Source organism: Larimichthys crocea, chromosome X (assembly GCF_000972845.2).
Source record: "Larimichthys crocea isolate SSNF chromosome X, L_crocea_2.0, whole genome shotgun sequence".
NCBI lineage: Eukaryota > Metazoa > Chordata > Actinopteri > Sciaenidae > Larimichthys > Larimichthys crocea.
Window position 1 is genome coordinate 23,228,229 of NC_040020.1, and position 19,825 is coordinate 23,248,053.

At 46.2% G+C, this 19,825-nt stretch overlaps 2 protein-coding genes and 1 long non-coding RNA gene across 8 annotated transcripts; 2 read left to right on the plus strand and 1 right to left on the minus strand.

The window, feature by feature from the left end:
* Positions 1-487: 487 nt before the first annotated feature.
* On the plus strand, positions 488-1,070 carry LOC113746488 (uncharacterized). The gene is made up of 3 exons (XR_003462915.1): positions 488-670; positions 776-830; positions 964-1,070. It is a non-coding gene; the product is annotated as an uncharacterized LOC113746488 (long non-coding RNA).
* LOC104936703 (glutamate dehydrogenase, mitochondrial) lies at positions 969-9,334 on the minus strand. The gene is made up of 13 exons (XM_010752781.3): positions 8,929-9,334; positions 5,406-5,486; positions 5,217-5,272; positions 4,935-4,998; positions 4,228-4,322; positions 2,577-2,756; positions 2,209-2,346; positions 1,986-2,123; positions 1,828-1,908; positions 1,616-1,739; positions 1,377-1,468; positions 1,237-1,299; positions 969-1,112 (listed from the first exon to the last, which is right to left on the minus strand). The coding sequence occupies exons 1-13, from the start codon at positions 9,332-9,334 to the stop codon at positions 993-995; spliced, it is 1,638 nt and encodes a 545-aa protein (XP_010751083.1). The 3' UTR covers positions 969-992.
* Positions 9,167-19,799, plus strand: shld2 (shieldin complex subunit 2). 6 transcript variants are annotated; one of them, XM_027282357.1, is made up of 11 exons: positions 9,167-9,305; positions 13,530-13,634; positions 13,825-13,995; positions 14,376-15,052; positions 15,145-15,295; positions 15,394-15,723; positions 15,875-16,021; positions 16,087-16,296; positions 18,476-18,719; positions 18,812-18,927; positions 19,000-19,799. In XM_027282357.1, exons 2-11 carry the CDS (start codon positions 13,553-13,555, stop codon positions 19,170-19,172), a joined length of 2,301 nt encoding a protein of 766 aa, XP_027138158.1. In that variant the 5' UTR covers positions 9,167-9,305; positions 13,530-13,552; the 3' UTR covers positions 19,173-19,799. The 6 variants fall into 6 exon arrangements, with proteins under 6 accessions (XP_027138158.1, XP_027138159.1, XP_027138162.1 ...); XM_027282358.1 differs by having other exon boundaries at positions 13,828-13,995; XM_027282361.1 differs by lacking the exon at positions 15,875-16,021.
* The last annotated feature ends 26 nt before the right edge of the window (positions 19,800-19,825 follow it).

Here is a 19,825-nt window from a genome sequence, read left to right on the forward strand (position 1 = left end):
TGCCATTGAGAAAGTGGTTCAGGTTTACACGTAAGGCCGTTGCTCATCTTCAGACAGAGATACCCGTATGTCTGTACTGTTACCAATTACCTGTCTGTCTGTTAACATGTCTGTTCTGTCTGTTACTACTGTCTGTCTGTCCTGTCTGTATGTCTTTTACCTGTCTGTCTGTCTGTTTACTCTGTCTGTCTGTTACCTGTATGTCGTCTGTTACACTGTCTGTTCTGTCTGGTACCTGTATGTCTGTTACCTGTTGTTGTCTGTTACTCTGTCTGTCTGTTGTTGTGGTCTACCTGTCTTCTGTCTGTTACCCTGTCTGTCCTTCGTGGTACGCCTGTTCTGTCTGTCTGTTACCGTGTCCTGTACTGTTACCCTGGGGTCTGTTCGGTCTGTCTTAACTCTGTCTGTCTGTTACTGTCCTCTTTCTCCATCTCTTCAAACAGTTTACAGTTTATCAGCAGAACGAAGATATGATATCTCCAGAGGGGGAGGAGGAGGAGGAGGAAGAGGAGGAGGAGGGGGAAGAGGAGGAGGAAGAGGAGGAAGACGTAAACAGATGAGGTGACGGAATGAAACAGATTCAGACTCTTCGTTCTGCTGTGATAAACTGTAAACTGTTTGAAGAGTGGAGAAGAGACAGGTAACAGACAGACAGGTAACAGACAGACAGGTAACAGACAGACAGACAGACAACAGACAGACAGACAGGGTAACAGACAGACAGAGTAACAGACAGACAGACAGGTAACAGACAGACAGAGTAACAGACAGACAGACAGGTAACAGACAGACAGACAGGGTAACAAACAGACAGGGTAACAGACAGACAGGTAACAGACAGACAGACAGGGTAACAAACAGACAGGGTAACAGACAGACAGGTAACAGACAGACAGACAGGGTAACAAACAGACAGGGTAACAGACAGACAGGTAACAGACAGACAGACAGGGTAACAAACAGACAGGGTAACAGACAGACAGACAGGGTCTCTATGTGAAGATGAGCCCGGCCTCGTTGTAAACCTGGAACACTTTCTCAATGGCGTTGACGTACGCCGCCGTCCTCAGGTCCAAACCAAGATTGTACTTATTGGCTGTCCTCATGATTTGCTGCAAGACAAGAGGAGACAGTTAGTCACAGAGACTACGTCCAGGTTTTAGACAGTCTGCGGGGACGTCACGGAGACTACGTCCAGGTTTGATGGTACAAACATTAAAATAACGTTAGAGTTACCCTTGCAGAACGCTCCATGGTGAAGGCCAGACCGGAGTGAACGATGTCTTTCTCAGACGCTCCCTAAAACCAGAAGAAGAGTTAAACACAGAAGAAGAAGAAGAAGAAGTTGTAGTCCAGTTGTAGTTTTTGTCACTTACAGAGATTCTGGCCTGGAACTCGGATGTCGGGACGATCGGGATTGCTCCTCCATGTTTTCCAAACTTCCTCTCTAAACTCTCCTGAACCGACACTGAGGAGAGGACGAGAGGAGGTGAGAAGGGAGGAAGGAGACAAGAGAAGGAGGTGAGAAGGGAGGAAGGAGACAAGAGAAGGAGGTGAGAAGGGAGGAAGGAGACAAGAGAAGGAGGGATGACGTAATGATGTAACCGTGACTCACTCAGCAGGTGGTAGTTGGAGTCTCTCTCGTATTTGAAGGTGAGTCGGCCGTAACTGACGTGGTTCAGATTCTTCAGCCACTCGAAATACGACACTGTCACTCCACCTGCGTTCAGGTACATGTCCTGAGGACAGAGGAGGCAAGGAAATGAGGAGACAAGGAGACAAGGAGAGGAGGAAGCAGAATAAACCGTCTGTGATGTCATCACTGACCGGGATCACCATGATGTTTCTCTCCAGGAAGATTCTGTCGGCTTCAGGCGTGGTCGGACCGTTCGCTCCCTCAGCAATGATCTGTGACAGACAGCAGGTCAGATCCCTGAGGTATCATGGGAAAACTGTGTGTGTGTGTGTGTGTGTGTGTGTGTTACCTTGGCCTTGATCTTGTGGGCGTTGCTCTTGGTCAGCTGTTTCTCGCTGGCGGCAGGGATCAAGATGTCGCAGTCGGCCTCCAGGATGTTTCCTTCATACGGCGTCGAGTTCGGGAATCCCACGATCGTCCCGTTAGCCTGAGACGGGAAGCAGAGGTGACCCACAGCCGCAGTAATACTGTGGAGCCAGCAGGTGGCAGAGTGTCCCTTTGTATCTACTCACCAGTTTGTAGTCCTCCAGCTCTTTGGGGTCGATGCCGTTGGGGTTCCAGATGTTTCCGTCCATTTCTCCGACGCCGACACACTTCGCTCCAAAACGATGAAGGTAACGCATCGAGTGGAGGCCGACGTTACCGAAACCCTGCAGACAAAACAGAGGGCGCGTTAACCGACCCGCCACTCGTCTGCAGACTGTTTGACATGTCAGAGCTGAGCTCTCAGCTTCCTGTCTGGGTGTCGGTCAGACGCTGCTGCTGGGTTCAGGAGGCAGACAACACCTTTAAGAGTAGACTGAAGACTTTCCTTTTTGATGGAGCTTATAGTTAGTGCTGGCTCAGGCAGCTGGCTTCAGAGGTCTGTGTTCGGTCGTACCTGGATGACGAAGGTCTTGTCCTGGAAGCCGGGACACATCCCGAGCTGGCTCATGTAGGCCGCCTCGTTGATGAAGTTCTCGATGCCATGGAAAACTCCTCGACCGGTGGCAGAGATGCGACCGTGGATGCCTCCCTGACTGATGGGTTTCCCGGTGACGCAGGCGTGAGCATTGATGTCCTGAAGGAAACAAACAAGAAACATTAGAGTATATTCATATAAAACTTTTTTTTAATGTTTAAAAGGTTAGAAACACAAAGAAACGCTGGAAAATCCACAAACGAGCATCGTTTCAGGCGGTCCGTCACTTTGGTCCAAACATCTCAACAACGATTGAACAGATGTCAACATTCATGTTTTAGGATGAATTTTAAAAACTTTATTAATCCTCTGACTTTTTGTAGAGCATCAAACTTTTTGAACAAGTTCTTCCCGCCTCAAACTGAGAACATACCTGCCAACCGACAAGACATTGTGGACGGGAAACCCTTCGACTGTCTTGTTTTCTAAAATATCTACAGCGTGGTTAAAGCTCTCGGACAGAAGTCTGTAGTTCTTAATAAATATTTTGTTTCCTGATCATTGAACTGGTCCCAGTTTGGCAGGAAAACCTGGAAACTTCAAACTTAACGAGTTAATGAAGAGCACCTGAACGCAACATTAACTTCTGAGCCAGAACCTGAACCAGGACAGGTAAAGACGGACAGAACCCTCCTTCCTTTGTCCCAGGTACCAGCAGAGACCAAGACAAGCCTTACCAAGCCAGAGAAGTTTAGACCAGCACTCCTTAACCAGCCGAAAGACCAGAACCTGAACCCGATTTAAAGAGGCATTTTACCTTAGACACTGGTCCCCGAATCAGAAGGACACGTGGGTCAGTCTGCCGACAAACAACAACAACAACAACAACAACAACAGATGTGATTTCATGTGTGAAGCAAGAAGATTTTACCGAGGTCTGGACCTCAGACTACAGCGCCACGAGCCTCGGAGTTCTTACTTCACTGCGGTACAACAATGGATCCAAAGTCCAAGTGTGAACAACCGTCAAAGATCGACCTTCAGCGTTTACCTCAAACCAACAGTGAACGTCCGTGACCTCCGACCTATAAGGCAGCGCCATGTCTACAGATGAAGTTCAGACTCAACTATGCGAAGAGAAAGACAGATATCAACCAGAAACACCGCCCACATCTCTGGACCAGAACATCTGAGACTGACTGACGAGTCCACGTATCAGACTAGGTTTGGACATCATGGACGTCGAGTCCTCAGGGATAAATTAACCGGAGTTGCCTCAAGTGAAGGAGTGATGGGAAGACGGAGCGCAAGATGGACCAGGAGACAGAGCCAGGAGACTGTGACAAACCCAGAACCTGCTGGAGGGACTACATAGCCCATTCGGCCTGGGAACACCTCGGGAACCTGCAGGAGGAGCTGTAACGTCCTGCTAAACCTGCTGCCACCGCCACCCAACCCTGGATAACGAGAGCTCGGACGGATGATTTAAAGAAACTCGTTTCTCGGTTTGGTTTCCTATTTTTGAGATCTAAAGGTTGGCGAGTAATACCAGTCCAAACCTCGACGTTATTACAAATACATTCTCTTGTCGGTTTTCACCTGTTCGATTGTAAATCACAGTCAGACTCACATAGTGTCCCATGGTCGTGGCGAAGGTGTCGGCGATCCAGGACATCTCCCTCTCCCCGGTGCTCATGTCGGGAGCTGGAACATCGATACCGGGCCCTGCAGAACCGTAACGACACCAAAGAGACCTCAGTGACACCAACTGACTGTAGACTGAAGGTCATCAAATCTTTGTGTTTCTTTATAAATGTCACTCATAACATGATTCAGGTGACTTCAAAGCCAGGGTGAGTTTCGTAAAGGGTTAGTTTGTTACGTGGTTGTTGAGGTTCTGATTCAGAGTCAGTGTGTAAACTTCAGTACACAGTGGCCGGCATGCCCTCAGTTTGTAGATGAATTAATATCAGTGTAAGTTTACAGTATATTTAATATATTTTTAGCGCTTTATGTTGACGTCAGATGTGGAAACTGGAGCCAGCAGACCCCCTTCACAAAAATACTAGTTTTACCTGACAGAGGACGACGAGTGTTTCTGGTCCGACGCTGCCTCGATCTGTTAGTTTGTGTTTCTGCGTGACTTCAACATGTTAGTTTGGATCTCAACTAAAGAAAAGATCTGTGAGGTTAAATGACTTTGTGAATGAAGTCTTTGGAGAGGGAGATCAAAACCACCTGACGTCGTCATCTACCTTCTGTACCACACCGACTCTGGATCAGAACCTCAGAGAGCTACACAAAGTTAACCAGAACTATTCCTTTAAAGTCAGTTACCGATGAAGCCTTTCTTGGCGAGCTCGATAGTGAATCTCCTGGTGATTTTCTCTAGCTCAGTGTCCTGAAATAAAAAATAAAAACATCAGGTAGAGTGTCAGTCATGTCAGTCAGAGAGTTCAGAGCTTCAGACAGAGCCAGACTTGGACTGGACTTGGACTGGGTCGCTCATGTGGACGTTAAGGAAGCTTCAGTGTGATTAAAATGTGAAACATGTCACAAACACAGTCAATCGTGACATATTTTGAAGATGATTTCAGACAAACAAGCATTTAAACTTACAGAGTAATTTCTTGGGTTGACCTTCACTCCAGCTTTGGCTCCACCAAACGGCACATCTGAAACAAATCAGACCACAGAGTGACGAGTCTGATCCCCGTCCATCGAACTCTATTTAACTAACGTGTTTAAACTGGGTAATCTGAGCGTCGTATGCGACTCAGTGTTTCGTGTGTGTTTGCAGGGACTCACCGACGACGGCACATTTGTAGGTCATCAGTGACGCCAGAGCTTTCACCTCGTCCACAGAGACGTCTGTGCTGTAACGGATACCTGAGACACAAAAACACACCTGTGAGAGACTCGAAACACCTGAACACACACCAGTCAGTGATATCAGCTGCTGCTGGGTCTGCTGTCGTCCTGTCTGAATGTTTCACTTCTCTTCGTGCAGGTCTGTTCTTGCACATCAGTGTAAACGCAGCTCTACAAAATGGCCACCGTTCTGACAGACGAGCGGAAAAAACAGCAAACGCAGAGAAAGGCGGGAAAGTTCAGCTCAGTTCATCCGAGGAGGAAACAGGAAGTACAAACAAGAGAAGAAGAAGAGAGGTGGCAGAGCTGGCCTCCGTCTGGGTGTGGTCATCGTTAAAGCAGCAGCTCAAACACACTTTAATAACTTTAATAACCCGTTAGAGACACACCTTCAAGCTGCAGACGCTCCACTGAACTTCAAACATCACACGACGAAGTAACTAAGTACACACACCACCGAGTAGAAATGTTCTGATACTCTCCCACAAATCAAGTTTTAACTGCAGCTTTACTGGAGCCAAACAGGGTACACACGTCTTTAAATACCAAATTCAAGGACTTTCCAGGGACAATTTCCTTAAATTCAAGGGCCCAACACGATAGATTTCAAGACACGGATCAAAATATATAAATTCAAGGACTTTCAATGACCCATAGCTGTTTAGTTTACTGTCGACAGTTCAGACGTTGAAAAATAAAGTCTTTTAAAAGTCTTGATTAAACTCTTTTAGAACTCGATTAAACTCTTTTAGAACTTGATGAAACTCGATCAAACTCTTTTAGAACTCGACCAAACTCTTTTAGAACTCGATCAAACTCTTTTAGAACTCGATCAAACTTGATCAAACTCTTTTAGAACTTCATTAAACTCAATTAAACTTTTAGAATTCGACCACTCTTTTAGAATTCAACCAAACTCTTTTAGAACTCAAACTTTTAGAACTCGATCAAACTCTTTTAGAATTTGACCAAACTCTTTCAGAACTCGAGCAAACTCTTTTAGAACTCGACCAAACTCTTTCAGAACTCTTTTAGAACTCAATTAAACTCGATCAAACTCTTTTAGAACTCGATCAAACTCTTTTAGAACTTGATTTAACTCTTTTAGAACCCGATTAAAACTCTTTTAGAACTTGATTAAACTCTTTTGAACTCGACATAACTCTTTTAAACTGGAGTCAGGTCGACTCTTCTGACTTGATTCTTATTTGATTTAAATATTTTAACTGTTTGACTTGAACTCAGTGAACAAATCTAATCTGTCTGTTGAGCTCAAACGAGTTTCATCTTTAGTCTTTCAGTGAGATGAACCCTTCTTCATGTTGCTGTCGCAACCTCATTTGAATTTGTTTGACTAAAAGGAACCCGATGAAAGCAGCTTTTGTCTGACACACCTGAAAACAGCCTCAGGTAACCTCCAACATGAATGAACTCACCTGTGCTGACCAGGTGATCAGCACATCACTGAGGCTGTTCCCACATTAAACTTTATACATGATGACTTTAGTGTGAACCAATAAGCTGAGAGCTGCAGACAGAGTTTAGTCTCATAGACTGTGAAGACTTGACCAGGATCAGTTACCTGATGGACACTCACCTCCAGCAGAACAAACACAGTTAGTCATTACTGCAGCTCTGAGCCTCAAACAGAACCAGCTCCATCCGGACTGATGGGCGGGTCGAAACCACAACGCTGCAGCAACGCTCAGACAACAAAAAAACAACAGGAGGAACAAACACTTCAGTGATCAGTGTGAAGCCCGTCTGCTGGTCTCAGGTCTGATCCAAAGCTCGGCGTCGACCTCAGCAGGCTGACCTGGAGCCAGTTTTCTTCTTTTCCTGCAGAGAACACCGCCGCCTGATTGGTTCAACTTGGATCAGATTTCTGCTGACAAATTGCTGTAAATTGTTGCCTAGCAGTTTCCTGGAGGTTTCCTGGAGGTTTCCTGGAAACATCCTGTCGCTGCTCTCGAGCAAACTGTCTGCAGCGCTGATATGAGATCAGTTTGGACCGGGCCGCATAGACACACATAGAAATATAAATGAATAATAAAATATGATGCAGTCAGTCCTCTGCAGGACAACAGACTGCATCATGGGAAACGGAGTTCGAGACATCAAAACCACAAGTCCCAACCGTCCAAAGAGATCAGAGAGAACAACAGACACAATTTGATACTTTAAACACACCGACTGTACTCTACACTGATGTTAACACACCTGTGGTCTGACACGCACACACACACCCGACCAGACTGTCGACATTCCTGTCAGGGGAGGAAGTCTCACCACCTCAAAACACATGAAACCTGCATTACGCCCCGTCCATCATGTACACAGCTGTTAACAACACGCACACAGCTACACAACATGTAACACACACACACACACACACACACACACAGCTACACAACATGTAACACACACACACAGCTACACAACATGCAACACACACACACAGCTACACAACATGTAACACACACACAGCTACACAACAGCTTGGACTCAGCTAACGTCAACGTTACAGCGACAACCAGCAATGCTAATGCTAAGCTAATGCTAAGCTAATGCTAACATTCCTCATATTGTCATATTGTGGTTTTAACTGGCTAGTGTTAGCTCGCAGGCTAACGATGCATTGCTATGATGTGATGACGTTAACAGGAGCTAACGTGCTAATTGTAACCGAAGCTAAGCTGGGGTTGGCTAGTTAGCATCATTGAGCTACTGCCCCGAATAAAATCTTAACATTACTGTAACGTTACTGTAACGTGAACACTCGTTACAGTAACGTTACAGTAATGTTAAGTGACGGACATGAGACTATAACGTTACAGTAACGTTACAGTAACGTGTGTTCAGTCTCGTGTCCGTTACTGTAACGTTACTGTAACGTTACTGTAACATTACTGTAACGTTACTGTAACGTTACAGTAATGTTACAGTAATGTTACAGTCTCGTGTCCGTCACTTAACATTACGGTAACGTTATGTCAACGTTACAGTAATGTGTGTTCACTCGTGTCTGTTACAGTGACGTTACAGTAACATTACTTAAACGTTACAGTAACGTTATAGTCTCATGTCCGTCACTTAACATTACGGTAACGTTATGTCAACGTTATGTCAACGTTACAGTAATGTGTGTTCACTCGTGTCTGTTACAGTAACGTTACAGTAACGTTACAGTAACGTTACTGTAACGTTATAGTCTCATGTCCGTCACTTAACGTTACGGTAACGTGTTCAGTCTGAGGCGAGCTACAGGAAGCTAACTGCAGTTCAGTGAGCGGCCACAGGTGTCGCTGTTGACGAGTTTCTGAACGTTACACAGAGGACCTTTAAAGTACTGCAGTACTGTCAGCTACATGCAGTGAAAGTACGTGTATCTGAGTAAAAGTTACTTTCCTATAATACTATTATTGGTCGGGCTGTACTCCCGGTCCCGGCGCGGTCTCACCTCCCTTGCAGGGCGTCCTGTGCTGGCTGTGCTGAGCCCGGTAGCCCTCGATCACCTCCCACTCGCCGCTGTCCTTCTTGATGGGGAAGCTGACGCTCAGGACGTGGTTACACGGCTTGATGATCCGCAGGATCCCGCGGACTCGCTTCCTCTTCTGCTCGGCGCTCTCCCGGGTCTTCAGGCTCTCCACCAGCTGGTCCTCCACGATAGCGGCTCCTCGGTCGAAGAACCCCTCCACCATGGTGAAGAAGTTCGGGTCGTCGTCCCGGTCCACGGCCTGGCTGTAGCAGCGGTAGCGCAGCAGGGACGCGGCGGTCGCCGGTAGAGCCGAGTCAGCAGCGGAGCAGCCCGAGGCCAGGACGCTGCCTGCTCCCCGGGTGAGTAGCTCTCCGAAGTACCGGTACATTTTCGGGCTTTGGTGAAGTTTACCGTCCCGGTGGAGGTGTGCGAGCCGGAGTGGAGCAGCAGGGTGCGGGGATCCGAACAGTTGTCCCGCAGCGGCTCCTCCTTCCTGTGAGCCAGCCCCGCGTGCGCACGTGGGCTGCGTGTGCGCGTGCAGATGGCGGTATTTAAACGGACCGAACCGGCACGAGACCGTGTGGGCACGGTGACGTCAGCGGCTAGCTTGAACCGTTAGCACGAAAAAAACATTTCGCGCCTAAAAACCGTTAAAAAAGTTTAAAAAGTTAAAAAAGTTTGAGCGCGGGAAGTTTCTCTGAGTGACAACAAAGATGGAGGGAGTGAAGATTGTCACTCAAACGTTCATTTTTAATTATTTGACACATTTTTCATAATTTTACGATCGTTTAAGATAACTTCCGGTTACAACTTTCAAAATAAAAGCATGCATCGATATTTTGAAGTTCTGTCAAAATAAAACACTTTATTTACTCTGTTACAGACAATTTATCCAGTAAGACAGTACTTTAGTATACTTATTTATTTATTTTTGTTTTATTTTGGACTACAGGTGATCAAAGTATTAAAAACATGTCAGGACAGAAAGATTCAACAGAAAAAGTTAAAGAGTTTCTTAGTGATTGAATTAAAATGAGTTGTTTTTGTGTTTAAATTTAAATAATTAATAAAAAATAATGAATTGTGTGTGTGTGTGTGTTGAAGGTTTTAAGTTTCTTCTCTAATTTTAGCCGTCGGTCATTAAATCATCGTCATTATTATTAAATCATTATTTATCATCATTTATTAGATTTTATTATTTATGTATTAAAATCATCATTCAGATCTACGGAGGCCTGCAGGGGGTGCTGTCAGGGGTCAGTTTGAGTTCAGTTACAGGTGTGAACGGGTCAAACAGAACCGGCTCAGGTGGACCATGAGCCCGTCATGGTCAGGGTCTGGACCTGAACACGGCGTCCAGCTGATGGAGCAGCTCTCGTCTCGTCCGTCACGTCTCAGTTTGTCCAGATGAGTGACGGCGGCAGGTGAAGGTCAGCCAGTAACCAAAGCTGAGGTCACATGACTGATGGAGGAGGGAGGGGGGCAGCCTGAGGGGGGTCACAGAGAGAGAGAGAGAGACCTAGGACCTGCTGTGTCTTAATGTCAGAGAAAGAATACTTGTAGAATATCAGGGAAAATACTTGTAAAATATCAGGGAAAATACTTGTAAAATATCAGGGAAAATACCTGTAAAATATTAGGGAAAATACCTGTAAAATATCAGGGAAATACCTGTAAAATATCAGGGAAATACTTGTAAAATATCAGGGAAAATACTTGTAAAATATTAGGGAAAATACCTGTAAAATATCAGGGAAAATACCTGTAAAATATTAGGGAAAATACCTGTAAAATATCAGGGAAATACTTGTAAAATATCAGGGAAAATACCTGTAAAATATTAGGGAAAATACCTGTAAAATATCAGGGAAATACCTGTAAAATATCAGGGAAATACTTGTAAAATATCAGGGAAAATACTTGTAAAATATTAGGGAAAATACCTGTAAAATATTAGGGAAAATACTTGTAAAATATCAGGGAAAATACTTGTAAAATATCAGGGAAAATACTTGTAAAATATCAGGGAAAATACTTGTAAAATATCAGGGAAAATACTTGTAAAATATCAGGGAAAATACTTGTAAAATATCAGGGAAAATACTTGTAAAATATCAGGGAAAATACCTGTAAAATATCAAGGAAAATACATGTAAAATATCAGGGAAAATACTTGTAGAATGTCAGGGAAAATACCTGTAAAATATCAGGGAAAATACCTGTAAATATTGGGGGAAATACTTGTAGAATGTCAGGGAAAATACCTGTAAAATATCAGGGAAAATACCTGTAAATATTGGGGGAAATACTTGTAAAATATCGGGGAAAATACCTGTAGAATATCAGAGAAAATACTTGTAAAATATCGGGGAAAATACCTGTAGAATATCAGAGAAAATACCTGTAAATATTGGGGGAAATACCTGTAAAACATAAGGGAAAATACTTGTAAAATATCAGGGAAAATACCTGTAGAATATATCAGGGAAAATACCTGTAAATATCGGGGAAAATACCTGTAACTGTAATTTCCAGTAAAAGTACTTTATGTTGAGTATTGCAGTAGAAACATTTCATTGTACCTGAAGCTGCTCAGGTGTGGACAGACAGCAGCAGGTTGGACAGGTATGATCACCTGCATGATGATGACTCATCAGTAGTCTGCAGCGCCCTCCAGAGGTCAACCTGTTCATTATAGCAACAAAGACAGGTCGCTCTGTCGCCATGGAGATAACTCAGCTGTCGTCATGTGACCTTACAGTCATGTGATACCAAGTGTTCGTATACTGTTTGTTTATCTTCACATCTTAAATATGACGGAAAAGTTTGTATTTTTATGATTTAGTGCCGTAAAATGTTACATACGTCTCCTGAACAGGAGCCCAAAGAAACATTCACCTGTCACCTTCATCAGTCTTCCTCAGTCTTCTTCAGTCTTCTTCAGTCTTGGTCAGTCTTGGTCAGTCTTGGTCAGTCTTCCTCAGTCTTCTTCAGTCTTCTTCAGTCTTCCTCAGTCTTCTTCAGTCTTCCTCAGTCTTCTTCAGTCTTCCTCAGTCTTCCTCAGTCTTCTTCAGTCTTCCTCAGTCTTCTTCAGTCTTGGTCAGTCTTCCTCAGTCTTGGTCAGTCTTCCTCAGTCTTCCTCAGTCTTCCTCAGTCTTCCTCAGTCTTCTTCAGTCTTCCTCAGTCTTCCTCAGTCTTCTTCAGTCTTCCTCAGTCTTCTTCAGTCTTGGTCAGTCTTCCTCAGTCTTGGTCAGTCTTCCTCAGTCTTCCTCAGTCTTCCTCAGTCTTCCTCAGTCTTCCTCAGTCTTCCTCAGTCTTCTTCAGTCTTCCTCAGTCTTCCTCAGTCTTCTTCAGTCTTCCTCAGTCTTCTTCAGTCTTGGTCAGTCTTCCTCAGTCTTGGTCAGTCTTCCTCAGTCTTCTTCAGTCTTCCTCAGTCTTCCTCAGTCTTCCTCAGTCTTCCTCAGTCTTCTTCAGTCTTCCTCAGTCTTCCTCAGTCTTCTTCAGTCTTCCTCAGTCTTCTTCAGTCTTGGTCAGTCTTCCTCAGTCTTGGTCAGTCTTCCTCAGTCTTCCTCAGTCTTCCTCAGTCTTCCTCAGTCTTCCTCAGTCTTCTTCAGTCTTCTTCAGTCTTCCTCAGTCTTCCTCAGTCTTCTTCAGTCTTCCTCAGTCTTCCTCAGTCTTGGTCAGTCTTCCTCAGTCTTCCTCAGTCTTCCTCAGTCTTCTTCAGTCTTCCTCAGTCTTCCTCAGTCTTCTTCAGTCTTCCTCAGTCTTCCTCAGTCTTGGTCAGTCTTCCTCAGTCTTCCTCAGTCTTCCTCAGTCTTCTTCAGTCTTCCTCAGTCTTCCTCAGTCTTCTTCAGTCTTCCTCAGTCTTCCTCAGTCTTCTTCAGTCTTCCTCAGTCTTCCTCAGTCTTGGTCAGTCTTCTTCAGTCTTCTTCAGTCTTCCTCAGTCTTCCTCAGTCTTGGTCAGTCTTCCTCAGTCTTCCTCATTCTTCCTCAGTCTTCCTCAGTCTTCCTCAGTCTTCCTCAGTCTTCCTCAGTCTTCCTCAGTCTTCCTCAGTCTTCCTCAGTCTTCCTCAGTCTTCCTCAGTCTTCCTCAGTCTTCCTCAGTCTTCCTCAGTCTTCCTCAGTCTTCCTCAGTCTTCCTCAGTCTTCCTCAGTCTTCCTCAGTCTTCGTCAGTCTTCCTCAGTCTTCCTCAGTCTTCCTCAGTCTTCTTCAGTCTTCCTCAGTCTTCCTCAGTCTTCCTCAGTCTTCCTCAGTCTTCTTCAGTCTTCGTCAGTCTTCCTCAGTCTTCTTCAGTCTTCCTCAGTCTTCCTCAGTCTTGGTCAGTCTTCTTCAGTCTTCCTCAGTCTTCCTCAGTCTTCCTCAGTCTTCCTCAGTCTTCCTCAGTCTTCTTCAGTCTTCCTCAGTCTTCCTCAGTCTTGGTCAGTCTTCTTCAGTCTTCCTTAGTCTTCCTTAGTCTTCCTCAGTCTTCCTCAGTCTTGGTCAGTCTTCTTCAGTCTTCTTCAGTCTTCCTCAGTCTTCCTTAGTCTTCCTTAGTCTTCCTCAGTCTTGCTGTGTTTAAACGATGATGTTAAATGACCTGCAGCTGCAGACCGCCACCTCCCCGCCATGCTGCCGTCTGATTGGTGGAGCCAGCTGCTCTGCCCGGTGATTGTTTCCAGCTGTGAAACTCACCAACATCTGCATCCGTGTACGTGATGGAGCCTTTTTCTGCCGAGTCATTGTTGTGTAAAATCAAGTTATGTAACACAAAAGACACTAAAGTTCTGTTAGTTCATATTAACCGTTAGTTAACGTGACCAGAACCACAACGTAAGTGATTGTACATGACATGAGCTACCAAACTGAGCTAACAGCAGCTCACGTCATTTTCTCCTCAGCAGACTTCATGTGTGACCGTCCAAAGATCCACGTCTTCCTGGGGGCTCCTCCTCCCTCCTCCAGCCCAGCTTTGGTGTCTGAAGCTGGGGTGGAGGGTGAAGAGCGTCTCCCTGCCGGCTGGAGACACCTGGAGCTCACCTGGCAGGACGGACAACTGAGGCCTGCAACAGGTGAGGCGTTCAGGGACAAGTGGGAACTAAACTTTCTGTTTATAACTCATCAGACTGAGTTTCAAATTGAATTTTGCTACCTGTTTCCCAGGTGAGGTTACGTTAGCACAAGGTTACGTTAGCACAAGGTTACATTAGAATGAGGTTACGTTAGCATAAGGCTGCATTAGAATGAGGTTACGTTAGCATGAGGTTGCATTAGAATGAGGTTACGTTAGCACAAGGCTACATTAGAATGAGGTTACGTTAGCATGAGGTTACGTTAGCATGAGGTTACGTTAGCACGAGGCTAAGGTTGCACTCGGCCGCGCTCACTGGAAGGTAGACGCTGATGTTAGCTCATAGCGCTAGCTGTTTCATGGGACCTTTAAACTTTTCAGACGAGGCTGGAAATCGAACCAGCGGAGAAAACGTGGCAGCTGAAGATGACGATCAGTGTTCGGCTTCAGTGCAGGAGTATCTGGACAGCTGCTTCCCTGCAGCTCAGCCAGGACCTGAACCAGAACCTGAACCAGAACCTGAACACCTGTCCGCACAGACTCAGTACCTCACCACCTGGACGCTGAGTCAGGCTTTGATCCTGAGGGGCAGATGTGGCATCCAATCAACAACCAGCCCTGAGAAAACTCCGCCTCCACCTCCTCAAACCCCGCCCAGACACACCCAAACGCCTCCGTCCGCGTCCTCCAGCACACCAGAGCTCTTCAGCCCTGTGACGCTGTCACCCGGAGCGTCTGCAGAGCTCTTCAGTGAACCCTGCCTGACCCCAAGGGTGGAGGAGGGCGGTGTCGTGGTCGAGGCTACCACAGACGGCGTCCTCTGTTCCCAGGAGGCCGAGCGACGTGTATCCACGCCTGCCCAGGACTCCCCCGCCAAACCCCCTGATTCAAAGAGAGCTCGAAGCTCAGAGGACCAAACGACTGAAGCGTCAGCCGCCACCGCCACCGCTGCCGGGCTCAGAGGTCCGACCACACTGCTGTCCAGGTGTGACAAACGCAGAGTCAGGTACTCGGTTCTGGTGGCGGTGGTTCACCCCAGTCACCTGAAGGAGGTCAAGGTGAGCAGAGGCGTCATGGTCACAAAGAATGTTTTAGTAATTACTAATTAGTCTGCGTTCAGCCTGATGTGTTGTGATTGGTCGGTTTGAAGGTGAAGTCTGGGCCGACGGCGGGAACCTTCGTTCCTCTGGCATCCATCGTGGTAACGGACCAATCAGGCGTGGAGATGAAGGTGGTGCTGTGGCGGCGAGCGGCGTTCTGGGCGTTGACGGTTAGTCCTGGAGACATTCTGCTCATCACAGGTAATACAGGAAGTACAGCTAAAGACCACGCCCACTGTGCACAGGTGTGATAGTGGGCGGGATTACCTGAACGCAGGTTTGTCGTGTTGTCCAATCAGGTCTGCAGGTGAATGACGACAGGTGGCGAGGAGAGACGGTACTGCAGTCGACCTTCAGCAGCAAACTGCTCAACCTGGGACAGATCGCTGCCTCCACCTGCCCGCCAGGTACGATGCCTGCGACCAATCAGAAGCCTCCTCGGCACGTCAACGCTCGCTCACTCGATGCTCTGTGCAGCTTCCTTCGTGAGCGGCGCCCCCTGCTGGTCTCACTGAAGCTCCGCCCCCCTCAGGACCTGAACTGCCTCCCCTACGCCGCCCTGAGGTCACTGAAGGTCAACACGCTGGTCCACGCCCTGCTGCGTGTCACACACACACACATGAGCACAGGTGAGCGGGTCACAGGTGTCATGTGATCAAAGCGGGGTCATCGGTGTAGAGGTGTAGCAGAGGTGTAGTTAGGGGTGTAGCAGAGGTGTAGCAGAGGTGTACTTAGAGGTGTAGCAGAGGTGTAGCTCCTGTTTGTTTTCATGTTTGTCAGCGTGGCGGAGCGACGCCGAGTCTCGCTGCCGGTCGGCCGTCCAGCTGAAGGCCGTCCTGACCGTGGAGCAGCCGGGTGGCCAGCAGGGGGCGCTGCTGCTGTGGGGCGCAGCGGTGGAGTGGCTGCCTCGCTTCAACCGAGACCGAGGTACGAACACCTGAACGTGACGTATACACCAATCAGAGAACTGCTTAACTTCCTGCTTCCTTTAGGCGCCGTGTGGGACTTCCGCGTCCTCCTGGTGACTGGCGGTTTGACCTCTGACCTCCCGGAGCTGCACTCCACCCCCTGGAGCTCCGTCAGGCCTCTGGAGCCGGACGACCGCCGGGCGCAGAGCTTCCTCCAACCACGGCCACGTCAGACAGGAAACAGCAGCAGCGTAGAGCTCGACCTCGCCACGCTGCTGTCCCAGAAATACAGTGGTGGGTGTGACTTCCTGTCTGCAGCTCCTTCAAAATAAAAGCCCCTAAAGCTACCTGTCTTGTTATAAAAATTAGGATTATCCTGGGGTGCAGATGTCTTAACTCATACAGATAGTGTGTCTGTCCTGTTCTTTGTATGTCTCGCATACCTCCCTTAGTTGGCCTCTGATTCACTGAGGCTGGTAGGGAGGGACAATTATAAATTAGTGTTATAAGGACAGGAGAGTAATCGGGTTAACTGAATCTAGGCCATTTTCCACAGGAGTTTTTTCAGTGAAATGTCATGGTGTCGCCAGTTGAGGGCGCCCTTGTTTAATGTAGGCCACACCTGAACGTACCTGAACGTAACGCGGCGACAGACCCGGAGTATGAAGCATTTCAAACTAAGTAATGATGACAGAGACGCTCAGTTAAACTCTGCGGTGCTACGTTTAAGTTCAGCAGCTCTACGAGTTCACGAAGATAACACCTTCAACACCTGCAGCCGAGCTGACGTGCTAGCAGTTAGCATTAGCCACTAAGAATTAAATACATGCTAATGCTAACATGCTGATGCTAACATGCTGATGCTAACATGCTGATGTTAACATGCTAATGCGAACATGCTGATGCTAACATGTTGATGCTAACATGCTAATGTTAACATGTTAATGTTAACATGCTGATGCTAACATGCTAATGTTAACATGTTAATGTTAACATGCTGATGCTAACATGCTGATGCTAACATGTTGATGCTAACATGCTGATGCTAACATGCTAATGCTAACATGTTGATGCTAACATGCAGATGCTAACATGCTGATGCTAACATGTTAATGCTAACATGTTGATGCTAACATGCTGATGCTAACATGCTGATGCTAACATGTTGATGCTAACATGCTGATGCTAACATGTTAATGCTAACATGCTGGTGCTAACATGCTAATGATAACATGCTAATGCTAACATGCTGGTGCTAACATGCTGATGCTAACATGCTGGTGCTAACATGTTGATGCTAACATGCTGATGCTAACATGTTAATGCTAACATGCTGATGCTAACATGCTGATGCTAACATGTTAATGTTAACATGCTAATGTTAACATGTTGATGCTAACATGCTGATGCTGACATGTTAATGCTAACATGTTAATGCTAACATGCAAATGCTAACATGCAAATGCTAACATGCTAATGCTAACATGCTAATGCTAACATGCTAATGCTAACATGCTAATGCTAACATGCTAATGCTAACATGCTGGTGCTAACATGCTGATGCTAACATGCTAATGCTAACATGCTAATGCTAACATGCTGGTGCTAACATGCTGATGCTAACATGTTGATGCTAACATGCTAATGCTAACATGCTGGTGCTAACATGCTGGTGCTAACATGCTGATGCTAACATGCTAATGCTAACATGCTAATGCTCAGCTCTCTCGTCACTCTCAACATTTCTGCTGGACATTGTTTAATCGAGGTCGTCTAATTTATCGTCCCCGTCCTCAGGGATGATTGCAGCTGTGTTCAGTACATGTTTCTGTTTCCAGGTGATCTCACTGTGACCTTTCTCAGAACACGGCAGATTATAAGTGCTGCTGCTCATGTTTCAAGTTTTTCATCTCAGTACTTTACCAGATACTGATATGTAGGCTTCGTACTGTGCAGGCTAAGCCCATATTGTATAGCTTTAAAAAATATTTTATGTTGCTTAATGTTTCACATGCAACAGGTGAGCCATTGCACAGTTATTTTTTTTATGTATTTCAATTTTCTGTGCAGAATTTATTTTGGTTAAATGTTGTATCTGTACCGTATCCACACTGGTACAATAAAACATTAGAGGAATATAACGTGTTTTTTATTCAGTATATGAGCAACATTTAGCTTTATGTTAAAGACACCATGAGAAATGTTCTCAGGAAAAAAGCTGCTTATCAGTTAATCGTTAATCGACCGATAAGGTCGATCAACTAACAATTAATTAATTAATCGATAATTTGCATCCCTAATTAGAACCTGTTGATATTGCTCCTCAGGGAACCTTTTCTCTGTAACTCTCTGTGTGTTGCACTGTTAAACGCTCCTTCTTGTTAAATTCAACTTAAACTTTGATATTTTGAATCCAGTCCTCTTTGTTTAAGGGTTCTTCTTAAAAATTCTCGTAACATGTCTCTTCGTCCAGGTGACGTGGAGCTCAGAGTCGAGGTCGCCGCCTTCCACTTCCAGGATTCTCGACCTTCCCAGAATGCACCACAGCCCGTCCTGGACAGTTCCACGCGCTTGGACGGTATCCTGGCGGCGCTGAGCGGTGACATCACGTACACCGGCTGCGGTCGCTGCTCCGCTGAGCTCGACACCGACGCCAACGGCATCTACGACCCGTGTTACCCCTGCCTGCCCCACACCGCCGTACGCCGCTACTACAGGTACGACTGACATCATCATGTGAGAGCCAATCATGGTGCGATCTTTGCTGGTGGGCGGGACTTCACTGTGTGTGTGTGTGTGTGTGTTTTAGGCCAGGTGTGCTGACAGTGAGTAGGTGGGGCAGCAGTCAGGTGTGTGTTCAGGTTCCTCCTGTCCCGCTGGAGAAGATCCTCGAAGCTCCACCAGATAAACTCCACCGGAGCTCAGGTGAGACGCAGCCTGACTTCCTGTCAGCCAGGTAACTAACCAGCTAGCTAATAACTTTGTGCGGCCTCTCAGCTCCGGGTTCGCAGGTGAAGTTCATCCAGGCGGCAGCAGAGAGGCTGCAGACGCTCCTCGCCCTCCCCAGAAAAACCTTCATCGTCACTGTCCGGAGCCACTTCCTGTGTGACGAAAACAGCGTCCCCATCAGTCAGGACTTCACGCTGCTGGATCTTCAGTTCCCTGCCTGACGGAGGTCACCTGACGGAGGTCACCTGACGGAGGTCACCTGACGGACAGACCAGATCCAGCTGGACCGGTTAGACGTGATGTGACACAAGCTTCTTTTGTTTTCTGATCGTCTGCAAACAGATTTAGATTCCTGCTTCATTGATTTATTTTCCAAAATAAAAGTATATAAACAGACCGATTTAAAGGCAGCTGGGCTTTTATTGTTTCAAATCAAAGATGAATTATCTGTATGAGCTACATCACATCATCAATATTAACTTTAAATGTACAGTTAAAAAATACATCACACTGTTAATCAATGCATAATTAATCAGTTGATTCAGCCCCGCCCTCGAGTCATTGATCAGCTTGGTCAGTGTTGTGATAACTGTCTGTGGCTCACAGAGTGTCGAACATCTCAGATATAAATTCAGGAAAAGTTCAACATTAAATAAAGTCAGCGATTAGCTTAGCATCAATAAATAGCTCTTCCTGTGTTTGTGTTAAACGTGCTTCCAGCCGTTATGCTAACCGTGTTAATGATGAATATTAATCGTTAACATGTGATTGTTGAACTTTTCCTGTTAGATGAACTCAAAATGAAACGTGTTTAAGAGAAAAAAATAATTAAATGTGAATTAAACGAAGATTTCAGTCTTTGGAAAACGTTACA

Bases quoted from the DNA above. Each gene is read 5' to 3' on its own strand.
- shld2 (XM_027282357.1), top strand. From the start codon at position 13,553: ATGCTGCCGTCTGATTGGTGGAGCCAGCTGCTCTGCCCGGTGATTGTT. The intron at 15,053-15,144 runs GTGAGCAGAGGC...GTCGGTTTGAAG, and splicing joins GTCACCTGAAGGAGGTCAAG to GTGAAGTCTGGGCCGACGGC. The intron at 18,720-18,811 runs GTACGACTGACA...TGTGTGTTTTAG, and splicing joins GCCGTACGCCGCTACTACAG to GCCAGGTGTGCTGACAGTGA.
- LOC104936703 (XM_010752781.3), bottom strand. From the start codon at position 9,334: ATGTACCGGTACTTCGGAGAGCTACTCACCCGGGGAGCAGGCAGCGTC. The intron at 4,999-5,216 runs GTAAGTTTAAAT...TTTTTATTTCAG, and splicing joins TCAACCCAAGAAATTACTCT to GACACTGAGCTAGAGAAAAT. The intron at 2,757-4,227 runs GTGAGTCTGACT...TGTTTCCTTCAG, and splicing joins CCACGACCATGGGACACTAT to GACATCAATGCTCACGCCTG.